The sequence below is a fragment of the Delphinapterus leucas genome, chromosome 12 (genome assembly GCF_059928025.1).
Source record: "Delphinapterus leucas isolate spDelLeu-1000000601 "Yukka" chromosome 12, BTC_Dleu_Yukka2, whole genome shotgun sequence".
In the NCBI taxonomy this organism is placed as follows: Eukaryota; Metazoa; Chordata; class Mammalia; order Artiodactyla; family Monodontidae; genus Delphinapterus; species Delphinapterus leucas.
The window spans coordinates 56868567-56887953 of NC_143140.1; the positions used below are offsets into that span (position 1 = coordinate 56868567).

General features: G+C 34.4%; 1 protein-coding gene and 1 non-coding gene across 5 annotated transcripts in view; one reads left to right on the forward strand and one right to left on the reverse strand.

Moving 5' to 3' along the window:
* TBC1D32 (TBC1 domain family member 32) overlaps positions 1–19387 on the reverse strand; it is a 193854-nt gene that overhangs the window by 165063 nt on the left and 9404 nt on the right. For 3 of the 4 annotated variants that reach the window (XM_089921968.1, XM_022555523.2, XM_089921969.1), the window contains 3 exons: positions 19127–19288; positions 11201–11378; positions 487–555 (listed from right to left, as the gene is read on the reverse strand). In XM_089921968.1, the coding sequence (XP_089778094.1) occupies positions 487–555; positions 11201–11378; positions 19127–19288 (409 nt within the window). The remainder of the gene's footprint in view (positions 1–486; positions 556–11200; positions 11379–19126; positions 19289–19387) is intronic. The other variant, XM_089921967.1, reaches the window with a different exon arrangement.
* TRNAW-CCA (transfer RNA tryptophan (anticodon CCA)) lies at positions 12761–12833 on the forward strand. Its single transcript has one exon. It is a non-coding gene; the product is annotated as a tRNA-Trp (tRNA).

The window sequence follows — 19387 nt, forward strand, 5'->3', positions numbered from 1 at the left end:
TATTACAATATAAAGAGGCTTAATTCAATAAAATTGCTTTTTAAAAATATTTCCTAATAAATGAACATGTGTCAAAGTTGCTCACGTTTTCCAGAAGTAGAAAGAGGATTAAATGAAGATATTTTCTTCAAAGAAATCACTAAAATATCACATACAAAGCAACAGTGAAGGAACAGTTTGGGAGAAACTGCTCATAAATTCATCCCTTGAAAATTGAAACTAGAAATAAAAATTTCCTCTTACAAACTGTGAGAACTCTCTAAGGAGAGCCTCTCTTACTCTGTGACTTTTCATTTCAAGACTAGAAAGTCTAGCAGGGATATCAGTCTAGAACTGCCATGATATTAAATTACTATCTTCAAGAGAAATAATCCAGCTGCTACTAATTATAATCTATTTTACATATATATATATATATATATATATATATATATATATATATATATATATCTCTGGCTGAACTTAACAGTTTTCCTTTAAACTTACCTCTTTAGGTTGCCCAGGATCCAACTGGTCTAAAATTAAGTGTAATTTTCCTTGACAAAATTTATAACTCTGTAACACAATTAACAGAACGTTAATTCCTTCATTCATTTAGTAGACTTTTAGAAGTATTGTTATAAATGATTTTTCATATAACTCCAAGCACAAAACAAATTCTGAAACAAGAGAAGGGGATGATCTATTTTGATTTAGTGGCAAACTTAGAATTTTTGTATCCCAAGGCATTTAAATGAGAACTTAATGTCCCAGTAGGACAGTGTACTTTCATGTATATGAGGTTATCATTTGCTGAGCAAATGCAACATATAGAACATTATAAGACTCAAAAGATATAAAGCTAAAAATCTTTTGTACCCAGGAATCTGAGATGTATGAAACAAAGGTAAAACAACAAACAAGTAAGAAGGCACTGATGGTACCCTAAGCATAGCTATGATGCTGCTTGAACTTTTCTGTTCCTTTTCTTCCCTGTGCTTCTCCTTAAACTTTCTCCATGTCTCCTCTTAGGTGAAGAATTCCTAAAGTAAAAACTTCTATCTAGAAAAAAGTTTATAGTAGACCATAAGCTGTTTTAGAAAAGGAATCTTTTTCTTGCCAAAGCAATTTAAATAATACCTTAAATAACCACCTAAAAATAAAAGCTGCCATTATTATGTAACAAGCCTCGTACTACCTCAATTCACAATGACTCTGAAGTATGAGAAATATGAAAACCAAGTCACCCAGCAATCAGAACTCAGATTCCCATCTTCATTAGAGACCCTCTTCTCTTCACTGTCTATACTCTCTTGAGGTGTTCTCATCTAGTTCTTAAATACATCAATGACTAAAATTTATCAGTCACTTCATCTCCAAGGTAACATATAATTATCCTTTCAACACTTTCCCTGGATGTTTAATAAGCACCTCAAACTTAACATATCCAAAATAAAATTCTTGATTTTTTTATTCCAAACCTGCTCCTCCCTCAAACTTCCCCATCTTGGTAAACAGTTCTACCATCCATCCATATTTTGTCTTAAGTCAAAAATAGGAGGCAATCTTGACTCCTTGCTTCCTCTCATTTCCTACATCCAATGCCATGACAACTCCCAAGTTTCACATATCATAACTCTAACTACCCATTGTCACTTCACTGCTAAAACCTTAGTTGACACCATCATCGACTCTAGACTACTTAAATTCATCCTAACTTGTCTCCCTGCTTCTGCTCTTAATCTCATCCTACTCTACCCCATCATCCATTCTCTAGCAATAGACAAAGCTTCTCAAAATTATAGATCAAGTCTCTTTATCTCCCTTACTTCAACCCCACAAAAAGACTTCCCGCTTTACTCAGAATAAAATATAAAAGTTTGACTTACACGATCTGGCCCCCGCCTATCTAACTTTCTCTCATACCACTCTGCCCTCTGCCATGTAGGTTTCAGTCATGCTGACCTTTTTTCCCCCATCTGTGGAAGATGCCATGCCCACTCTAGCCTAAGAACCTTTGCCATTGCCACTCCTGCTGCCTGGCAATGCTATTCTTCTAGAGCTTTGCATGGCTGCCTTCCAATCACTTAGTGTTTTTGATCTTTTTGGTCTTTTTCACTATAGTATCCTCAATACCTGAAACAGTGCTGGATACAGAGTCGGCACTCAATATACATTTGTTAAACTCGAGAATGATTCCATAGCCAGTCTTCCTACCATGTTACATTGTCTCTAACAATACAGGGTACATATTGTCACTTGATAACAAACCCAAAACAGCCTGATATTTCAGATCCTTCAACATAAGTTTTCTTAAAAAGCCTTAAAATGTCCTCAGTTTTACTCCTTTCTAAAGGTATATAGTTCACTGAGCATATACCCAGAGAAAACCATCATTCAAAAAGACACATGCACCCCAGTGTTCATTGCAGCACTATTTACAATAGCCAGGTCATGGAAGCAACCTAAATGCCCATCGACAGACGAATGGATAAAGAAGATGTGGTACATTTATACAATGGAATATTACTCAGCATAAAAAGGAACGAAACTGGGTCATTTGTAGAGACGTGGATTGACCTAGAGACTGTCATACAGAGTGAAGTAAGTCAGAAAGAGAAAAACAAATATCATATATTAACGCATACATGTGGAATCTAGAAAAATGGTATAGATGAACCAGTTTGCAAGGCAGAAATAGAGACACAGATGTAGAGAACAAACGTATGGACACCAAGCGGGGAAAGTGGGGGTCGGGGGGAGGAGGTGGTAGGATGATTTGAGAGATTGGGACTGACATACGTACATTAACGTGCATAAAATAGAACCTGCTGTATATAAAAAAAATTAAATTAAAAAATAAAGTATTTAGTTCAACTGCTGAAGTCTGTATATACTACTTTTTAAAATTAGAAGTACTGTATATTAAATAACAGAGCTTTAATTTTGAGTTTTCGTTATACAACAATTAAAATACTAAAATGTATGAGTGGTAACTACTAAATAAAATGTAAGTATATATAAGTGCAGCTTGTCTTGTCTAATGGGAAAAAAGTATAGACAACACAGGATATCTTACATAGTATACATATACAAACATTAAGATATATGTTGTGTGTATATAGATATAAGTATATATGTCCATATGTGTATACAGTATGTATATAAGTATATAAAGTACATATACACACATTCTACTGCTAATTACACAAGCTCTTTTCTTTAGCCTGGCCCTTTCGCCTCTTGTAAAATTGATTTCTTCTGGTCCTCCCACTTCCACTATCATGACTTTTATCAGATTATCATCTATGTCTAAAATGTCCTGCCATCCAACTCATCAGCAAATAAGAATATCAAGGACATGAATTTTAATCAGACGGAAGATTAAGCCAGGTTTTAAAATTCTAACTAGCTATGTGTCCCTGGAATCTTTAACCCCATCCGCAGTTTTCACATCCACTTCCTAGCATCACCGTAAGAATTAAACGAGAACAAATGTAAAGTCTTTTTGCTTTATCATTATTAAATTTTAAAATTTGAAGTAAATCTCAAATTTACTTCAACCAGGAAATTTTCTATCTGAAAATAGAAAACTGAGTCCCCCCTACCTACTGCCTATTCAAGATCTATAAATATAATTCATTGATTTCAGATTTCCATTCAGCTTCTTTTCTAAAAGAGAAGTCACGTTCTACAACAGCCCTGGTAAATGCAGGGTCAGATACTGTTTGAACATTTGCAACTACAGGAGTTCTTATTTGGTAAAACAATCAATATTATGTCAAGTAGCAGTCAAAAAAGATAATACTTAGATCTTAAAATTCATTTGCTTAAATGCTCCCCCTAACAAAGACTTTTTTTTTTAATCTCTTTATGATCAATATCTCAGGCAAGCAACCCTTACTTTGAAAATGTCTTTGCTTTTCACTTCACAAAAATGATCGCAACTAATCAGCATGATGATCCCTCAACTTCCCTCCTCTTACTCTCAACATTATTCTGTGGTGAACAGTTAACCACCAAATCCAAAGATCTTTTCTTAGTCCTTATCTTATTTGACTTCCCTCTAGCCTTCATCCCCCCTTAACCTCCTACCCAGTGCAATATGGTTTGGTACCCTTTCTAACCCATTCTTCCATTTCTGTCTGCCCTCTGAAATGCGTTTCCTAAGATCTTGCTTACTTAGATGGCTTAAGTAGCAACATCTCTGCACAAATGACTCACGTTGTTATCCCCAACATTTCTACCAAATGAATCCTGCATGTTCAACTACCTGCTACACCACTGGGATACCTTACTGGTGTCTCAAATTCAATATGTATACCCAACAACAACAACAAAAAAGAATAAAAGAAGAACCCACCACATTCTTCTCCACATCTAATTCCTCCCTAATTCTAGATTTGGTTCATAACATCACAGTCTCCCATCTACTTTGGCTTTAAAAAAAACATAACTAGACCTTTAACTTCTACTTCCACTTTGCACTACTCTCTCCAAAACATATCAAAAATCAAGCTCAATGATCCTACTTCTGCAATAATTTCACATCAGTCTCTATTCCTACAAAGCCTCCTCAGTTCAGGTCCTCATTACTTTTTACTTAACTACCATGATAGCCTTCTAACTTATCTCCCTACATCCACTTTCTCCCCTTCCCATGCCCTTCTGTATACAACTGTTAGGTAAGTCTGACACACATTTTCCTGTTAAGAAACCTAAAATGATTTCTCTCAAATTACGAAACAATTAAATTTAGCTTTTGAATGCATTCATCTATTTCTCAAATATTTATTCGGCATCTACTATGTGTCAGACACCTACTATGTTACCAGGCACTATGATTTTATAGCTAGAAACAATAAATAATGATTAAGATATAATCCTTACCCTTACTCCATAAACTGCCCTTAATCTAACCTTCCAATTTACTCCCTGCAAACTCTGTCCTAACCCTTCACATAAACTACTCAGAGCTTCCCAGATATGCCACATTCTTTGTTGATGCAGAAATTTTCAACTTTCCCTTGTCTGAAATACTTTCCTCTATAGCTCTTGGATATTCTTGGTTATAAGGGCTCGTCTTTGAATTCCCATGACACATTACTTCTACTTGCAACTTGGTTATTTATGTACATATCCTATCTCTTTACTCTCAAGTAAGCTCCTTGAAAAAATAATGTATATCTGATTCATCTTTGCAATTTTATAGTGCCTGGCACAAGATATTGTACACAGCATATGCCCAATACATATCTGTTGGTTGAATATGTATCCAAACAGTTGAAGTCCCTTAATTTTACCATGTTTGCCTTTCCTCTCAGGTAATAATGCATATTAGAAAAGCATAGCCTTTAGTAGTTATCTGATTGGAGTAGCCTCATTAATATGCTTACTACCCTATAAGATTCCTTTGCCTTCTTAAACATAGTACAAATTACTCTTAAAATGTTACTTAAGCAATGAAATACATACTACACTAGAAATGAGAATAAGTCTAACACCTACCTTAAAGGTTACCTATATAGGTTTTTAACATTTCTGTGTGTTATTGTGTATCACTGGATGGACAAATTTCCATTGCAACTAACTATAATAATTTATTGATACTTAACTGGAACATGTAGATAACGTGTTCCACTGACTACAACAGAGTTAGAAATATTTAGAACAGCTGAAATTGTTAGATTAAAAATTCCTGAGGGGAGCAGTGTCTGCCAACTTGATTGGTAAAGCAACACAAAAGAGACCTGTTGCTGATATCAATATAAGTAGATAATTCCAAAAGGAAAACATTTTTAGACATATTTACATGTGTGAGAGTATAAACCAAGCAAATAATTTCTGAACAAATGCTACAGGGAAAAGAGCAAGAAGTAGAATAGGTTGATAATCTAAGATGGATTTTGGTCCTACTTTATGATCATAAGGATCCTAATTAAAGGTCTTCAGATGCTAAAATAAGATTTGTATACATTTCTGTAAAATTCAGTATACCTAAAGATAGCGAACATAAGATGCATTCTGTAACTTTTGTTGTTTTAAAGAGATATATTCACTTTATTACAATATATATTGGAGAATATTCACATTAGTCAATAACTACACTTTAAGTTCAAAAATCATACCACCCTCAAATTACTCTAGAAATCTCTATTTTAAATATTTGGTTTGTAAACTACATAAACCATTGAAATACAACTAGTCAAAGAAAGATAACTATTACTGTTGTTCAAAGAGCTATGGGAAATAAAATATATAAATATTAAACCTAATGATTCTTTAGGCTTTAGTATGTGTAATATGTGTAACTGTACAATGATTTCTTTCCTGTTCTTACAAAAGAAAAAGAACCACCACCCAGTGATGATGACAATGATAACAGCAAACATTTATATAAGAGCTTAATATGAGCCCAGTACTGTTCAAAATGCTTTACATATATTAAATCTGCAAGGCAACATTATAAGAGTAAATACTATTACTATCTCCTCTATAACAGTTAAGAAAATTGAGGCACTGAAAGAGGTTAAGAAGACAAAGCCCACAGCTCATCAATGGCACAGCCAGAGTTTGACTTGTTTCCAAGATTCAGAATGAGTTAGCTTCATGCAGAGTAGTTTTTTTTAATTGTAGTGCATCTAAAACTTCTTAAAATTATGAGCCCGGGCTTCCCTGGTGGCGCAGTGGTTGAGAGTCCGCCTGCTGATGCAGGGGACACGGGTTCGTGCCCCTGTCCAGGAAGATCCCACATGCCGCGGAGCGGCTGGGCCCGTGAGCCATGGCCGCTGAGCCTGCGTGTCCAGAGCCTGTGCTCCGCAACGGGAGAGGCCACAACAGTGAGAGGCCCGCGTACCGCAAAAAAAAAATTATGAGCCCACCCTTCATTAAGCCTTAAATACAGAACAAAGTTATTAATTCAAAACAAAAATAAGCTTTTAAAAATATTTTCAAATGATAAAGTTCTTAATTTCCTAGATGTTTAAATAATGTTTTAACAAAAAAAGAACTTCTGCACTTTTCTTTAAAAGTGCTACCATTGAGAAATAACAAAAATCTATTAATATTTAAAAGTATAAAGAAACTTAGGTATTCATAAAGATATTAGCATTGTTAATCAGAGAAATTAGTTTTTCTGGTGTCAAATTGTCTCAAGACATTACTATTAAACCAGCAAGCAAAGAAAGCTCACACCTGCACCTACCCAGTTCTTCTCCCAAACAAGCCCCCTGCCTCAAGCTTAACTCTAGGCAGCTGCATTATCAAGACTACCGTGTTTTTTTCCCTACTCTCAGGTGCCTTTCCCTTTCCCTTCTACATTTTTAGGACTTTAGGTTCCTATCTTTTTCTGTTTATAAGACAAATAATAATATTAAAAGTCTTATCAATTAAGGGTAGCTCGAGATGGAGGAACTTCTGAATAGTAGTTTGGGCTGTGGCTATCCTACTGTTCTGGCCGATGCTGCTGAACAAGAGATGAGAATCTTGTAATTCCTCAGCAGTAGTATGACATCCTCAAAAGCAGAATTCCTCACCAAAAAGAGCACTGTAAAAACTTTAAAGATTTTAGGAGAGGCCAGAAAAGGGGTTGAACTCAAGATATTCTAAGATTTGAGAAGTCAGGGTAAAACGTAAATTAGAGTGGTTGATAGCACAGCACATACTCAGAGACGGGGGAAAGGCCTCAAACCCGATAAAAGGAAAAAGCTACTCAAGAAAAGTCTTACTGGAAGAATTCAAAACCTAGCAACAAGATGGAATTCAAATTGTTCCCAGGAGGCAGTTCAAACACAAAGCTTCTTTTCCAGGAAGTAAATAACAGAAAAGATCCTGGCCTTCAGGTGAACAAGTAGCAACAATGGCAAGATATTAGTTTCCTCACTGCTACTGTAACAAGTTACCATAAACTTAGTGACTTAAAGAAACACAAATTTACTATCTTACAGTTCTAGAGGTTAGAATACATCGGCAGTCACTCTGACACCTACTTCAGCCTGCACAGCACCTTCTCTGCCTCTGACCCGCCTGAGTCTCTCTTATAAGGACGCTTGTGATTACATTAGGCTCACCTGGATAATCCAGAATAATCTCCCCATCTGAAGATCCTTAAATTAATCACACTAACAAAGTCCCTTGGCCCATGTACGGTAACAGGTTCATAGGTTCTGGGTATTAAGACATGGATGTCTTTGAAAGGGCTGTTATTCTGCCTGCCATAGGTACCAAAGGATGGGTGGGCTTCAGGGGGAGGTTACCATGAAAGTAAAGAAACAGTAAATTCCTTAAATAGGTTCACATCATGAAAGAACAGCTGGTGACTGTTATCCTAAACTCACCTTCTCCATACAAAGGGTACATCTTGGGGTTCCCTTAGAACGTAATAAAATATCGATAGTTTGCACACTACAAAAAAGCATAATGTAATGCCTGTGCCATATTACAACTGAATACTGTCAGGGAAGAGAAAGAAAAGCTGCAAGAGGAAAGGATATTAATTTTGAAAGCTTAATTAGAGGTAATCCTCTAATCTTCCAGCAGTAGAAAATGACCCATAGAAGCTCAGTTAGAAACCATACAGGACTAGAGCTGGGAAATTTTCTATTTGAGTATGTCTCTCAATGGTATCCATTTCAGCATATCCTTCAAGAAATAGCAACAATAATAAAAGCTAACATGTACAGAGCAGCAGCAATTATTAAATCAGTTAATCTCAACAGCAGGATGAGGTAAGTGGTATTATCATTCCCACTTTAAAATGAAAAACACTATGGCAGGGAAGTTAAGACACTTGTCTAAGGTCACACAGCTAGTAAGTGGTAGAACAAAGATTTGAACCCAAGAAGTCTCCAGGTAGTGCAGCACAGAACAAAGAGAACAGACTATCAAGGGTAAGAGACCAGGCTTAAATTCACAGTGGAAGCCTAAGGAGCAACACAAGTTTTACCTATTATTATAAGCCTCGCTTTTTCCTGTAAAGTAGGCTGGTAACACCTATAATGAATATAAAGCCAAGCAAAGAGACCAACATATGGCAGCAATCTCAATAACAGATATCTAATATTATTATTTTTATCTCTCTAGCATTATTTTGCAGACTTTTTCCAGGTTTAATCACAGTGCCAATGCTTTCGGTGAATGCTCTGCTCACAACTATAGTAAAAATCAGCCGACTTTATTCTTTAATATGCTCAAACTTACACAAACAGTCTCCAAGGCAGTAATGTCCAAAGTTTTTCAATACTGGGTCAGAAATCCATATACAATCAGGATGCAATGTTTAAAATAGCAATGAAATAAAGCCTACTCTATTCACAAAATACAAGTGTTCTAATATCAAAACAGCAGCATCAAAATTGTTTACTGAATGCTATTCATAGAACAATTCAGTTTTTTTAAAGCCCAATGCAAGTAACATCAATTTTGAAGGCATCAATAATAACATCGATATTTAATGGAATGAATGATATATTTTCAGGGATCCTTTCAATTCTGAACCTATTAATTCAGCCTCTCTTCGGTCAGTTACATGCAAGAGAGTCTTTTTTCACTAAACAAAAGCATACCCAAACATCTTAGAGTTTGGCCACACTGAAAGAGCTTTCAGGACAGGTCTGGCATTCATCTGCTTTTTTCCAAAGGCCCAGGGATCCCACACCTTGTTGGTGGGCATACTTCACTTTCAATTCAATTAGTCGCTTCTGACACAAAGTCATATTCATAAGGCAGGCACTTGAAAATGCAGATATACCCTGTGGACATTCCAAAGGAAGCCATATAAACTCAGAGCATGATCCTTCTCAAGAATCAAAACAAAATAAAAAACAAGAATATCTTCTGAAAGTATGACTCCATTTCTACCAATGCTGTGAATTTCTTCAAAAATCTATGATTCTATGACTGGAAATAAGTTGGTGCTTAGCTAGCACCTCTTAACTGCCAGCTACTCAATCAATCCTATTGAGATCTGAATACTTGTACTTCTTAGAACAAATTAACAGTGCTCCACTTTTTTTCTCTTGTGGTTCGATTTCAGTGTATACACATGGTTCATCAAATAACTAAGAAAGTATAATCTTATGATCCCTCAGAGTCCTAAAGTTGGGTTTTCTGTGTCTTTCATTTCCAGAAAGTCCTTGATCTGAAGAAGCAGTTCAGTAAACCTACTGAATAAGCCATCTGATTGTATTAAGCTGAACTAAAGTCTCTACAGCCCAGCTTCTTCCAAAGAGTACATCAACAATGGATGATTAAGAGCCAAAACATGAAGAAAATTCACAATCTTTGTCACTTCCTTCCTCACATCAGATAACTAACCTGACTTGTAAAATTTAAAACTCAGCACAATATCTCCTGCTAAATGATGCAGTGATAACTTTTACATTCTGCTTTGACTAATTCCAAAACCATTTTTCCTTCAAAAGTGCAGTCTCAACTGTGACTAATACACACACGTATTTCAGGTTTCACCCAAACTCCACAAATCCCTTTTTTCTATACGTTTAGGATCTACGTTATAGTTATGTCCCTATGTTAGAACTAATTAGGTGAAAATGTTTCACTAAAAATATCAGGTAGGATTCACACGAAGGTCAAACAGATTCCATTTGGATTGAAATTTTCTATGTGGAACTTCATGGTGCATGCATGGGCTCTACTCTATCTAGTTTCCTTTGTCTTCTATTAGGACTAATCTAGACATTGTTCTTTCCCTTAGCTCTGCTGAAGCCAAAAGACAAGGATTCCAATAACCTGGAAAGATAAAATATAAAACCTCAAATCTTTTGACATTAAAAAAAACTTAATGTGTTAAAACTAACAATTCACAGCAACCTTCACAGAAGATAAATAAGGGAAATGTTTTATCTCCATATTTCATCTATAATGTAGTTAAAATTTGATTAATAAGGATTAATTGGGAATAAGATCTTTAAAGTCTAAGCAGATTTGTTTCAAGTGTTATTATTTTTAATCCAAAATCCACTAGTTTATTTCCTTACCTCATTAATAACTGTTCAGATATAATTCACTGAACATGTAATTCTAGAAGATGTTATTTCATGGACTAAATCTTTAATATTAGATTATGTTATTGTTTGTTATCCTTCTGAATCTTAAAACTAAAAGTTTTAAGTGGAAAAAAGTCTAGCTAATAAAGAATGTATTGAAGGTAATGATTATTAAACACCATTTCAAGACATAAATGCAAAACTAAACAACATACCTGACTGAATGACAAATCACTATCAGAGCAATTGTCTGTGCAGTAACTACTGCTTTTCTCCTTTTGGATTTTTTTCTGCCTTTCTTGACTTTGCATTTCATCTTCTTCAAACTTGTTGATCATAGAATCCACCACTATCATCATGATGTTCTTCAGGGAATGCATCATTTCTTTGTATCTTTAATTCAAAGCAATCTTTGTAAGAGAACGGCTATTAGCACAGATTAAAACATTCAACTAAATTAAACTACCTGATTATTTTTTTCTTGTAAAGTCCCTTTAACAAACAACTCTAAAGAGAAAAGACAGTTTTTCTGAAAGAATAAATGGCACAACAGAATTCACACAACAGGAAAAAAAATTAATAGGGAATCTAAAATGTGTTATTTCCCAAGTTTTTCCATCTGGTTACATGAACCAAGGCAGTAAAATTAAAAGAATCCAAGGCAAGATGTTCCAATGGCATAGATTCCAGTTATTAGTAACAAAGTCAACTATTAATATCAAACTACCAAAACCCAGCCTACTTTACACATCACTTTTATTCCTTTTTTAATTTCTCTTTCTCTATCCTCCCTTCCTCTATTTTCTTTGCTTCCCTTCTCTCCTGCCTATAATTTATATGTATAGACATCCATCACCACAATTGAGACCTAAATAAGTATTAAGAGATCAGTGGGTCCTTTCAAACAGAGGCTAGAGAACCCATTGTCAGAGATGTTAAGAAAAGGATTCCTGAAATTAGTAGAAGTTTGAACTGGATAATTTCTAAGATCCCTTTCAGCTCTAGCGGGTCTAAAAATATATATATTTTAAAAACTTATAATAAATTTCTCCATTTATTAAGTGCAAACTCTCAAGCATCCATACTAACATTAGACTGAGATCCTCCAAAACCCTACAAATAGAATTTTAGAGCTAGATGGAAACAAAAATAATCTAGTCAACCCTTTATTTTACAAATGAGGAATATGAGATGTGAACTATTGAAATTTCTATATTTAAAATAAAAAGGCATAAAGATTTAAATAAACATAGTGAATAAAGTACTAAATTTGGAATCAGAAAACCTGGATTAGAAACCTGACTACTTTACGTACAAGCTCTGTCATTATAAATAAGTCTATTTTTCCTCAACTACATATGAGATAAAAAGAATACAATCTAGGAGCACTCTTCTATTTACTAGATGGGATGCTGCCCAATTTATAAATTACTGAATAAAGCCATTTAGATCTTCAAATTAAAAAAAAATACAATCTAGCTGATCTAGTTCACATAGCCATAGTAAGAAATAAATGAGAATATATATCTGAAAGTTCTTTGTAAATATAAAGCATGATAATATGTATGTTTATTGTTTATCATTATAACACTGGAAATACACTAGAAAATAAGCACAGAGACTTCCCTTTCTTTATATTTCTGGTTTATGCATCATATTAACTACATAAATCAGAGAAAGGATATTTTTCTCATAGAAGTAATAAAATCATGCTGGGGGATTTGGCTAAAAATAGTGGACTGAGTTTTTAAAGTTTAAAGAAATTTTTTGGGACTTCCCTGGTGGTCCAGTGGTTAAGACTCCATGCTCCCAATGCAGGGGGCCCAGGTTCAATCCCTGGTCAGGGAACTAAGATTCCACATACCACAACTACTGAGCTTGCATGCTCTAGAATCCATGCACCACAACTAGAGAGCCCACGTGCCACAACTAAAGAAGCCCATGCACTGCAACGAAGACCCAGAGCAGCCAAAATAAATTACTTAATTTAAAAAATAAAAACAAAATGAACTTTAAAGAAATTTTTAAATATATTTTAAATTATATATTATATACATTGTTATTAAATATATGTGATTTCTATATGTAATTTAAAACACATTATATATTTAATATTATTTAACAATATATAATTTATATATTATATAACTATAAGTAAATTGAATATAATACATATAGCTGTATATGTACATATTTTTAAAGTCCCAGAAATTATGAGAAAACACAAAAATATTAAAAGAAAATTAGAATAGATTAGGAATGATACAGAGGGAAAACACATACAGAAAAGAACCGCTATAGAGGTGAGAAACAGTCCAGGGAAAATTCAAGTTTACAGTAAAGGGATATAAAGAGCAAGAAGGGTAACACAACATTGTTAATCAACTATAATCCAATATAAAATAAAAAATTTTTTTTAAAAAGCAAGAAGGAATTGAATCCTAATACACTCATTAGACTAACTGGTGAAGTACATATAGGAACCGAGTGAGGAGGCCCCAGCTTCCTCCTCTACACATTCTGAGCACCAAGAAACAGGGAAGTATAATGATGCCCCAGTAGCAATCAATAGCTATCCACCAGAGCTGCTCTCCCCTTCCACAGTAATTGGATTATAGCTGGGAATAGGAGTAAACTACACTCCCCAGACTCTGTTCCAGTTAGGTATAGCCATGTGAAGAACATAAACTCCTGTCCCCTTAAAATTTACAATACAGTGATTTAATAAAGGAATATAAAAGTAAATCTCAGGGGGAAGGGTGGGGGGAAGGGACAGTTAGGCAGTTTGGGATTGACATGTACACACTGCTATATTTAAAATGGATAACCAACAAGGATCTACTGTATATACAGGGAGCTCTGCTCAATATTATGTAACAACCTAAATGGGGAAAGAATTTGAAAAAGAATAGATACATGTATATGTATAACTGAATCACTTTGCTGTACACCTGAAACTATCACAATATTGTTAATCAACTATACTCCAGTATAAAATAAAAAGTTTAAAAAAAATGTAAATCTCAATGATTTACAGGATAAGAGTAAGGGTGATTAAAATCCATAGAAAATCTGTAAGTTTCATTTTAGAAATACTTCCTCCAGAAAACATAAATTTCTTGAAACCACAAACATTAATTCTTCTGCAAGAAATATCAGCAAACGAGCTAAAGGTAGATAAAAGAATAATACTTAAAAAAACAAAAAACTAGAGAGTAAGGCCCTGAATATCAAGAGTTAAATAAACTAGAACTCAGTAGCAAGTGCAGATTTGAAAAAGCCAAGGATCGAATATGGACACCATTGAGAAGATTCCTTCATACTCCAAGAAGTTAAAATAAGAAAAAGCTCTAAGAGGTAGTGAAAAAACCCATACCAATTAACAATGAAAATACACATTGTGAGTACTTCCACTTATATATATGAGAATGTATGACAGATGCTACAAATGAGCTGTTTCATGTACAAACCTCTATTTAAAAAATAAATATCAAAATGTGTAATTAGGAAAGCAATTTGAATTATTACAGTAAAAATGTTTTTAATAAATGTACTGTTGACACATTAGCCCTAAGTAGTTTCTAAAGAATCACACACAAAAAAAGAAAGAAAATAATACTCTGTACAACTTAAAATCCTTCATCCATGATTCACAAAGCAGAAGACATTCATTAAGACATTTAAAATCTTTTTGAGGTAATTATTGTTGTATTAATTTTTACACATGAATGAACTAAAACAGAAGAAAATTAAATGTCTTACCCAGAGACAAAAAGTAATTTCCTAACAATCCCATGTAAAACTTTGCTTTTAGCATTAAAAAGCTTTCATTTTCTGACTAATGAAGAGTTTTAGTCCCCCTTTTAGAATAAGCTTAATGATACTGTCAGAAATAGACTACTAATTATAATAAAGTAGTCCCTCCTTATCTAGGGTTTCGCTTTCCACAGTTTCAGTCACCCACAGTCAACCGTGGTCTGAAAATATTAAATGGAAAATTGCAGAAATAAACAATTCATAAGATTTAAATTGTCTGCTGTTCTGAGTAGGTGATGAAATCTAGAGCCATCCAGCTGCCCAGCATGTGAATCACCCCTTTATTCAGTCCCACCTATTAGTCACTTAGCAGCCATCTGGCTTATTAGATCTACTGGTCAAGGTATCCCAGTGATTGTGGTCAAGCCATCCTAATTTTACTTAACAATGGACCCAAATCGCAAAGAGTAGTGATGTTAGCAATTCAGATATTCTCTTACTATGCCTAATTTATAAATTAAACTTTACCATAGTTATGTCTGTACAGGAAAACACATAGGATTTAGTACTATCCATGGTTTTAAGTATCCACTGGGGTCTTAGAATGTATCCCCCTGTAGGAAAGCAGGGATACTGTATTATCCAAAGATGGAAGTGGCTCTAGTTTTGTTTTTTCATCAAATCAGTAAATAAGAAATCTTGATCTCCATGGCTTTTAACTTAATATATATTGCGGTTAGAACTTGCTAAATTTATAAATAGCTGCACATTGTCACTTTGTTCATAACATGTTTAAACAATCAGTTGTCACAAGGGGAAAGAGGTCTCATCCAACATCATAAAGAAATGTTTAACAATTTCAAAATAAATCAAATATAATTTTTGAAATATAATAGGTAATATAAGCTCAGGTATATATTTCAATTTTTCTACTACTTGAAAGAGGGGCTATATCTCAAGCTTCAGCACCTGCCTTCAAACTGCAATAGGAAGCAACCATGATGGTCCAGCATGGAGAGAAACCAGATGCCAAAGGCACTTAAAAACATCACATAAATCCAAGTCCACAGTCTAGAATTAACAAAGCAAATGTCATGTGTCCAAATCATCACCAAAAATAAATTTTGGGGATCCAAATTTTTAAAGTTTTACTGTGCATAAAAATTATGCAAAATTTTTATCAGAATAAAAAATCATTGCAATCTAGCTTCAAAAAGCAATTTTTAACATTAGATAACATTAATATGCTACCTACCCTAAGAATTAGAAACTAGAGCTACACTAATAAGTATGAATTAAGAAGAAAATAGAAATTTATGCTCTCTACTTGCCCATTCTGCCCTTTATAGCCCTAAAGAGCCTTCTGTTATGTTACATTTCATGTGGGGCAAGAGGGGATGGGGGGTGGAGAACCAGACCTTCAATCATCAATCATATGCCAGTGTTGAAAGATAATTAAAGTGAGAAATACCTAAGTAGCTGAGTTTAAACATGAGAAGGAAATTTCAAATCTTCTTTCATCTCAATTACTGCTCTGTATTAAATTGTTTTCTGAGTGAGAGTCAGGCATTTTGTCATGCTATCTCACTGCTCAAGAACTCAGAGTGGCTGAGACCTAAAAAGAGTGAAGAAGCATTAGGAACAAGACAAGGATGTCCCCTCTCCCCATTGATTTTCAACATCCTACTGGAAGTCCTAATTAATGCAATAAGACAAGAAAAGGAAATAAAAGGCAAACAGATTGGGAAGGAAGAATAAACTGTTCGCAGAAGACATAATCATCTATGCAGAAAATCTGAAAGAAGTAACCAAAGAACTCCTAGGACAACTAAGTGATTATAGCAAGGTTGCAGGATACAAGGTTAATATACAGAAGTCAATCACTCTCCCACATACCAGCAATGGACAAGTGGAATTTGGAATTAAAAACATAATACCATTTATATCAGCACCCTCCAAAATTAAACACTTAGGTATAAATCTAACAAAAATATACAAGATTTATATAAGGAAAACTATAAAACTCTATTGAAAGAAATTAAAGAAGAACTAAATAAATAGAGAGACAGTCCATGTTCAAGGATTAAGAAGACTCAATTCTTCTCAACTTGATCTACAGATTCAACACAATCTAAATCAAAATCCCAGAAAGCATTTTGTAGATATCAACAAAATTATTCTAAAGTTTATATGGAGAGACAAAAAACCCAGAATACCCAGCACACTACTGCAGGAGAAGAACAAAGTTAGAGGACTGACACTACCCAACTTCAAGACTTACTATAAACCTACAGTAATCAAGACAGTGTGGTATCGGCCAAAGAAAAGACAAATAGATCTGTGGAACAGAATAGAGAGCCCAGAAATACCCTTAAATATAGTCAACTGATCTTTGACAAAGAAGCAAAGGCAATATAATGGAACAAAGATAGTGTTTTCAACAAATGGTGCTGAAACAACTGGACATCAACATGCAAAAAAAATGAATCTATATATGTACCTTATACCTGCACAAAAATTAACTCAGACTGGATCACAGACCTTAATATAAAATGCAAAACTATATACCTACTAGAAAATAACATAGGAGAAAATGTAGACGACCTTGGATTTGGCATGACATGAAAGATACTTCATTAAAATTAAAAATTTCTGATCTGCAAAAGACACTGTTAAGAGAATGAAAAGACAAGCCACAGACTAGGAGAAAATATTTGCAAAAGACATACCTGACAAAGGACTGTTATCCAAAACATACAAAAACTCTTAAAACTTAACAATAAGAAAACAACATGATTAAAAAATGACCCAAAGTTCTTAACAGATAACCTCACCGAAGAAGATAAACAGATGACAAATAAGCATATGAAAAGATGCTCCACATCATCTGTCATTAGGGAAATGCAAACTAAAACAACAATGATATACCATTACACACCTATTAGAATAGCCAAAATCTGGAATACTGACAACATCAAATTCTGACAAGTAAGTGGAACAAGAACTTTCATATATTGTTAATGAAAATGCAAAATGGTACAGCCACTTTGGAAGACAACTGGGCAATTTCTTACAAAACTAAACGCAATCTTACAATGTGACCCAATCATGCTCCTAAAAACCCGCACACGATGTTTATAGCAGCTGTATTCATAACTGCCAAAACTTGGAAGCAAGCAAGATGTCTGATACATTCAAACAATCGAATTTATTCAGGGCTAGAAAGAAATGAACTATCAAGCCATGAAAAGTTTCCATGGAAGAAACTTAAATGTTTTTTTAATTGAAGTGTAGTTGATTTACAATGTTTCAGGCATACAACAAAGTGATTCAGTTATACATATATATGTACATATATATATATTCTTTTTCAGATTCTTTTCCACTATAGGTTATTACAAGACATTGAATATAATTCCCTGTGCTACTTAAATGCATTTTATTAAGTAAAAGAACCCAATCTGAAATGCTACATACTGTATAGTATGTATGACATATGTCATACTATATGACATTCTGGAAAAGGCAAAACTATGGAGACAGTAAAAAGATCAGTGATTGCCAGGGGTAGGGAGGGGGAAGGATGAACAAGCAGAGCACAGAGGATTTTAGGGCAGTGAAACTACTCTATATGATATTATAATGGTGAAAACATGTCATTATAAATTTGTCCAAAACCACAGAATGCACAACGCCAAGAGTAAGCTATAATGTAAACTATGGACTCTGGGTAATAAAGATGTGTCAATGTAGGTTCCTTAATTGAAACAAATGTCCCATAAGCTGTGTAGTGCGGCCCCTCCCCCTCAAAAAAAAAATTTGTACCACTCTGGTGCAGAATGTTGATAATGGGGACGTCTATATATGTGTAGTAGCAGGAGGTATATGGGAAATCTCTGTACCTTCTGCTCAGTTTTGCTGTGAGCCAAAAATTGCTCTAAAAATAAAGTCTATTTTAAAAAAGTGAAAAGTGAAGGAGTAAGTGACACAAATATTTAGGGAAAGGACATTCTAGGTAGCAGGAGCAACATAAATACAAAGAGCCCTGAGGGAGGACTTTGCTTGGCTTGTTTGAGAAAAAACAAGACCAGTGTGGCTGGAGCAGTAGAAGAGGGAAAATGATAAGAAATCAGGTAGGAGAGGGAGCAGAAGGCTCATGGTGGGCCTTGTAGGTGACAGAAGAAACTCTGGATTTTATTTTGAATGAGATGAGAAGCCTTCAGAGAGTGTTGCGTGGAAGAGTGGCATGATCTGAATCACTGGTTTAAAGAATCATTCTGGCTGCTATGAGGTGAAAAGACAGTAGGGGACATGGGTTAAGGGTGCTTTCAAGGAACGCTGTTGAGAGAAAAATTACTTTAAAATATTACTGTGGGCATACTCACTCTTTAGATTCCTGAGTTGTTTTAGTAACATGCTGTACCACTGTGTCATAGCCAAATTCCTCACCCTGATTCTGATCAGATGTCCATTTTTCTATTTCTTCTTCAATCATAGACCCCAAAGTATTACATATATACTGTCTAAGGTATTTCACAAATTCATAGCTGAAACAAACATTTAAAAAATAAATGCAGTAAATATCATGAACTCACTTATCAACCATGCCCAGAAAAAATGTTAGCACAGAAAGATTTGTAACATAT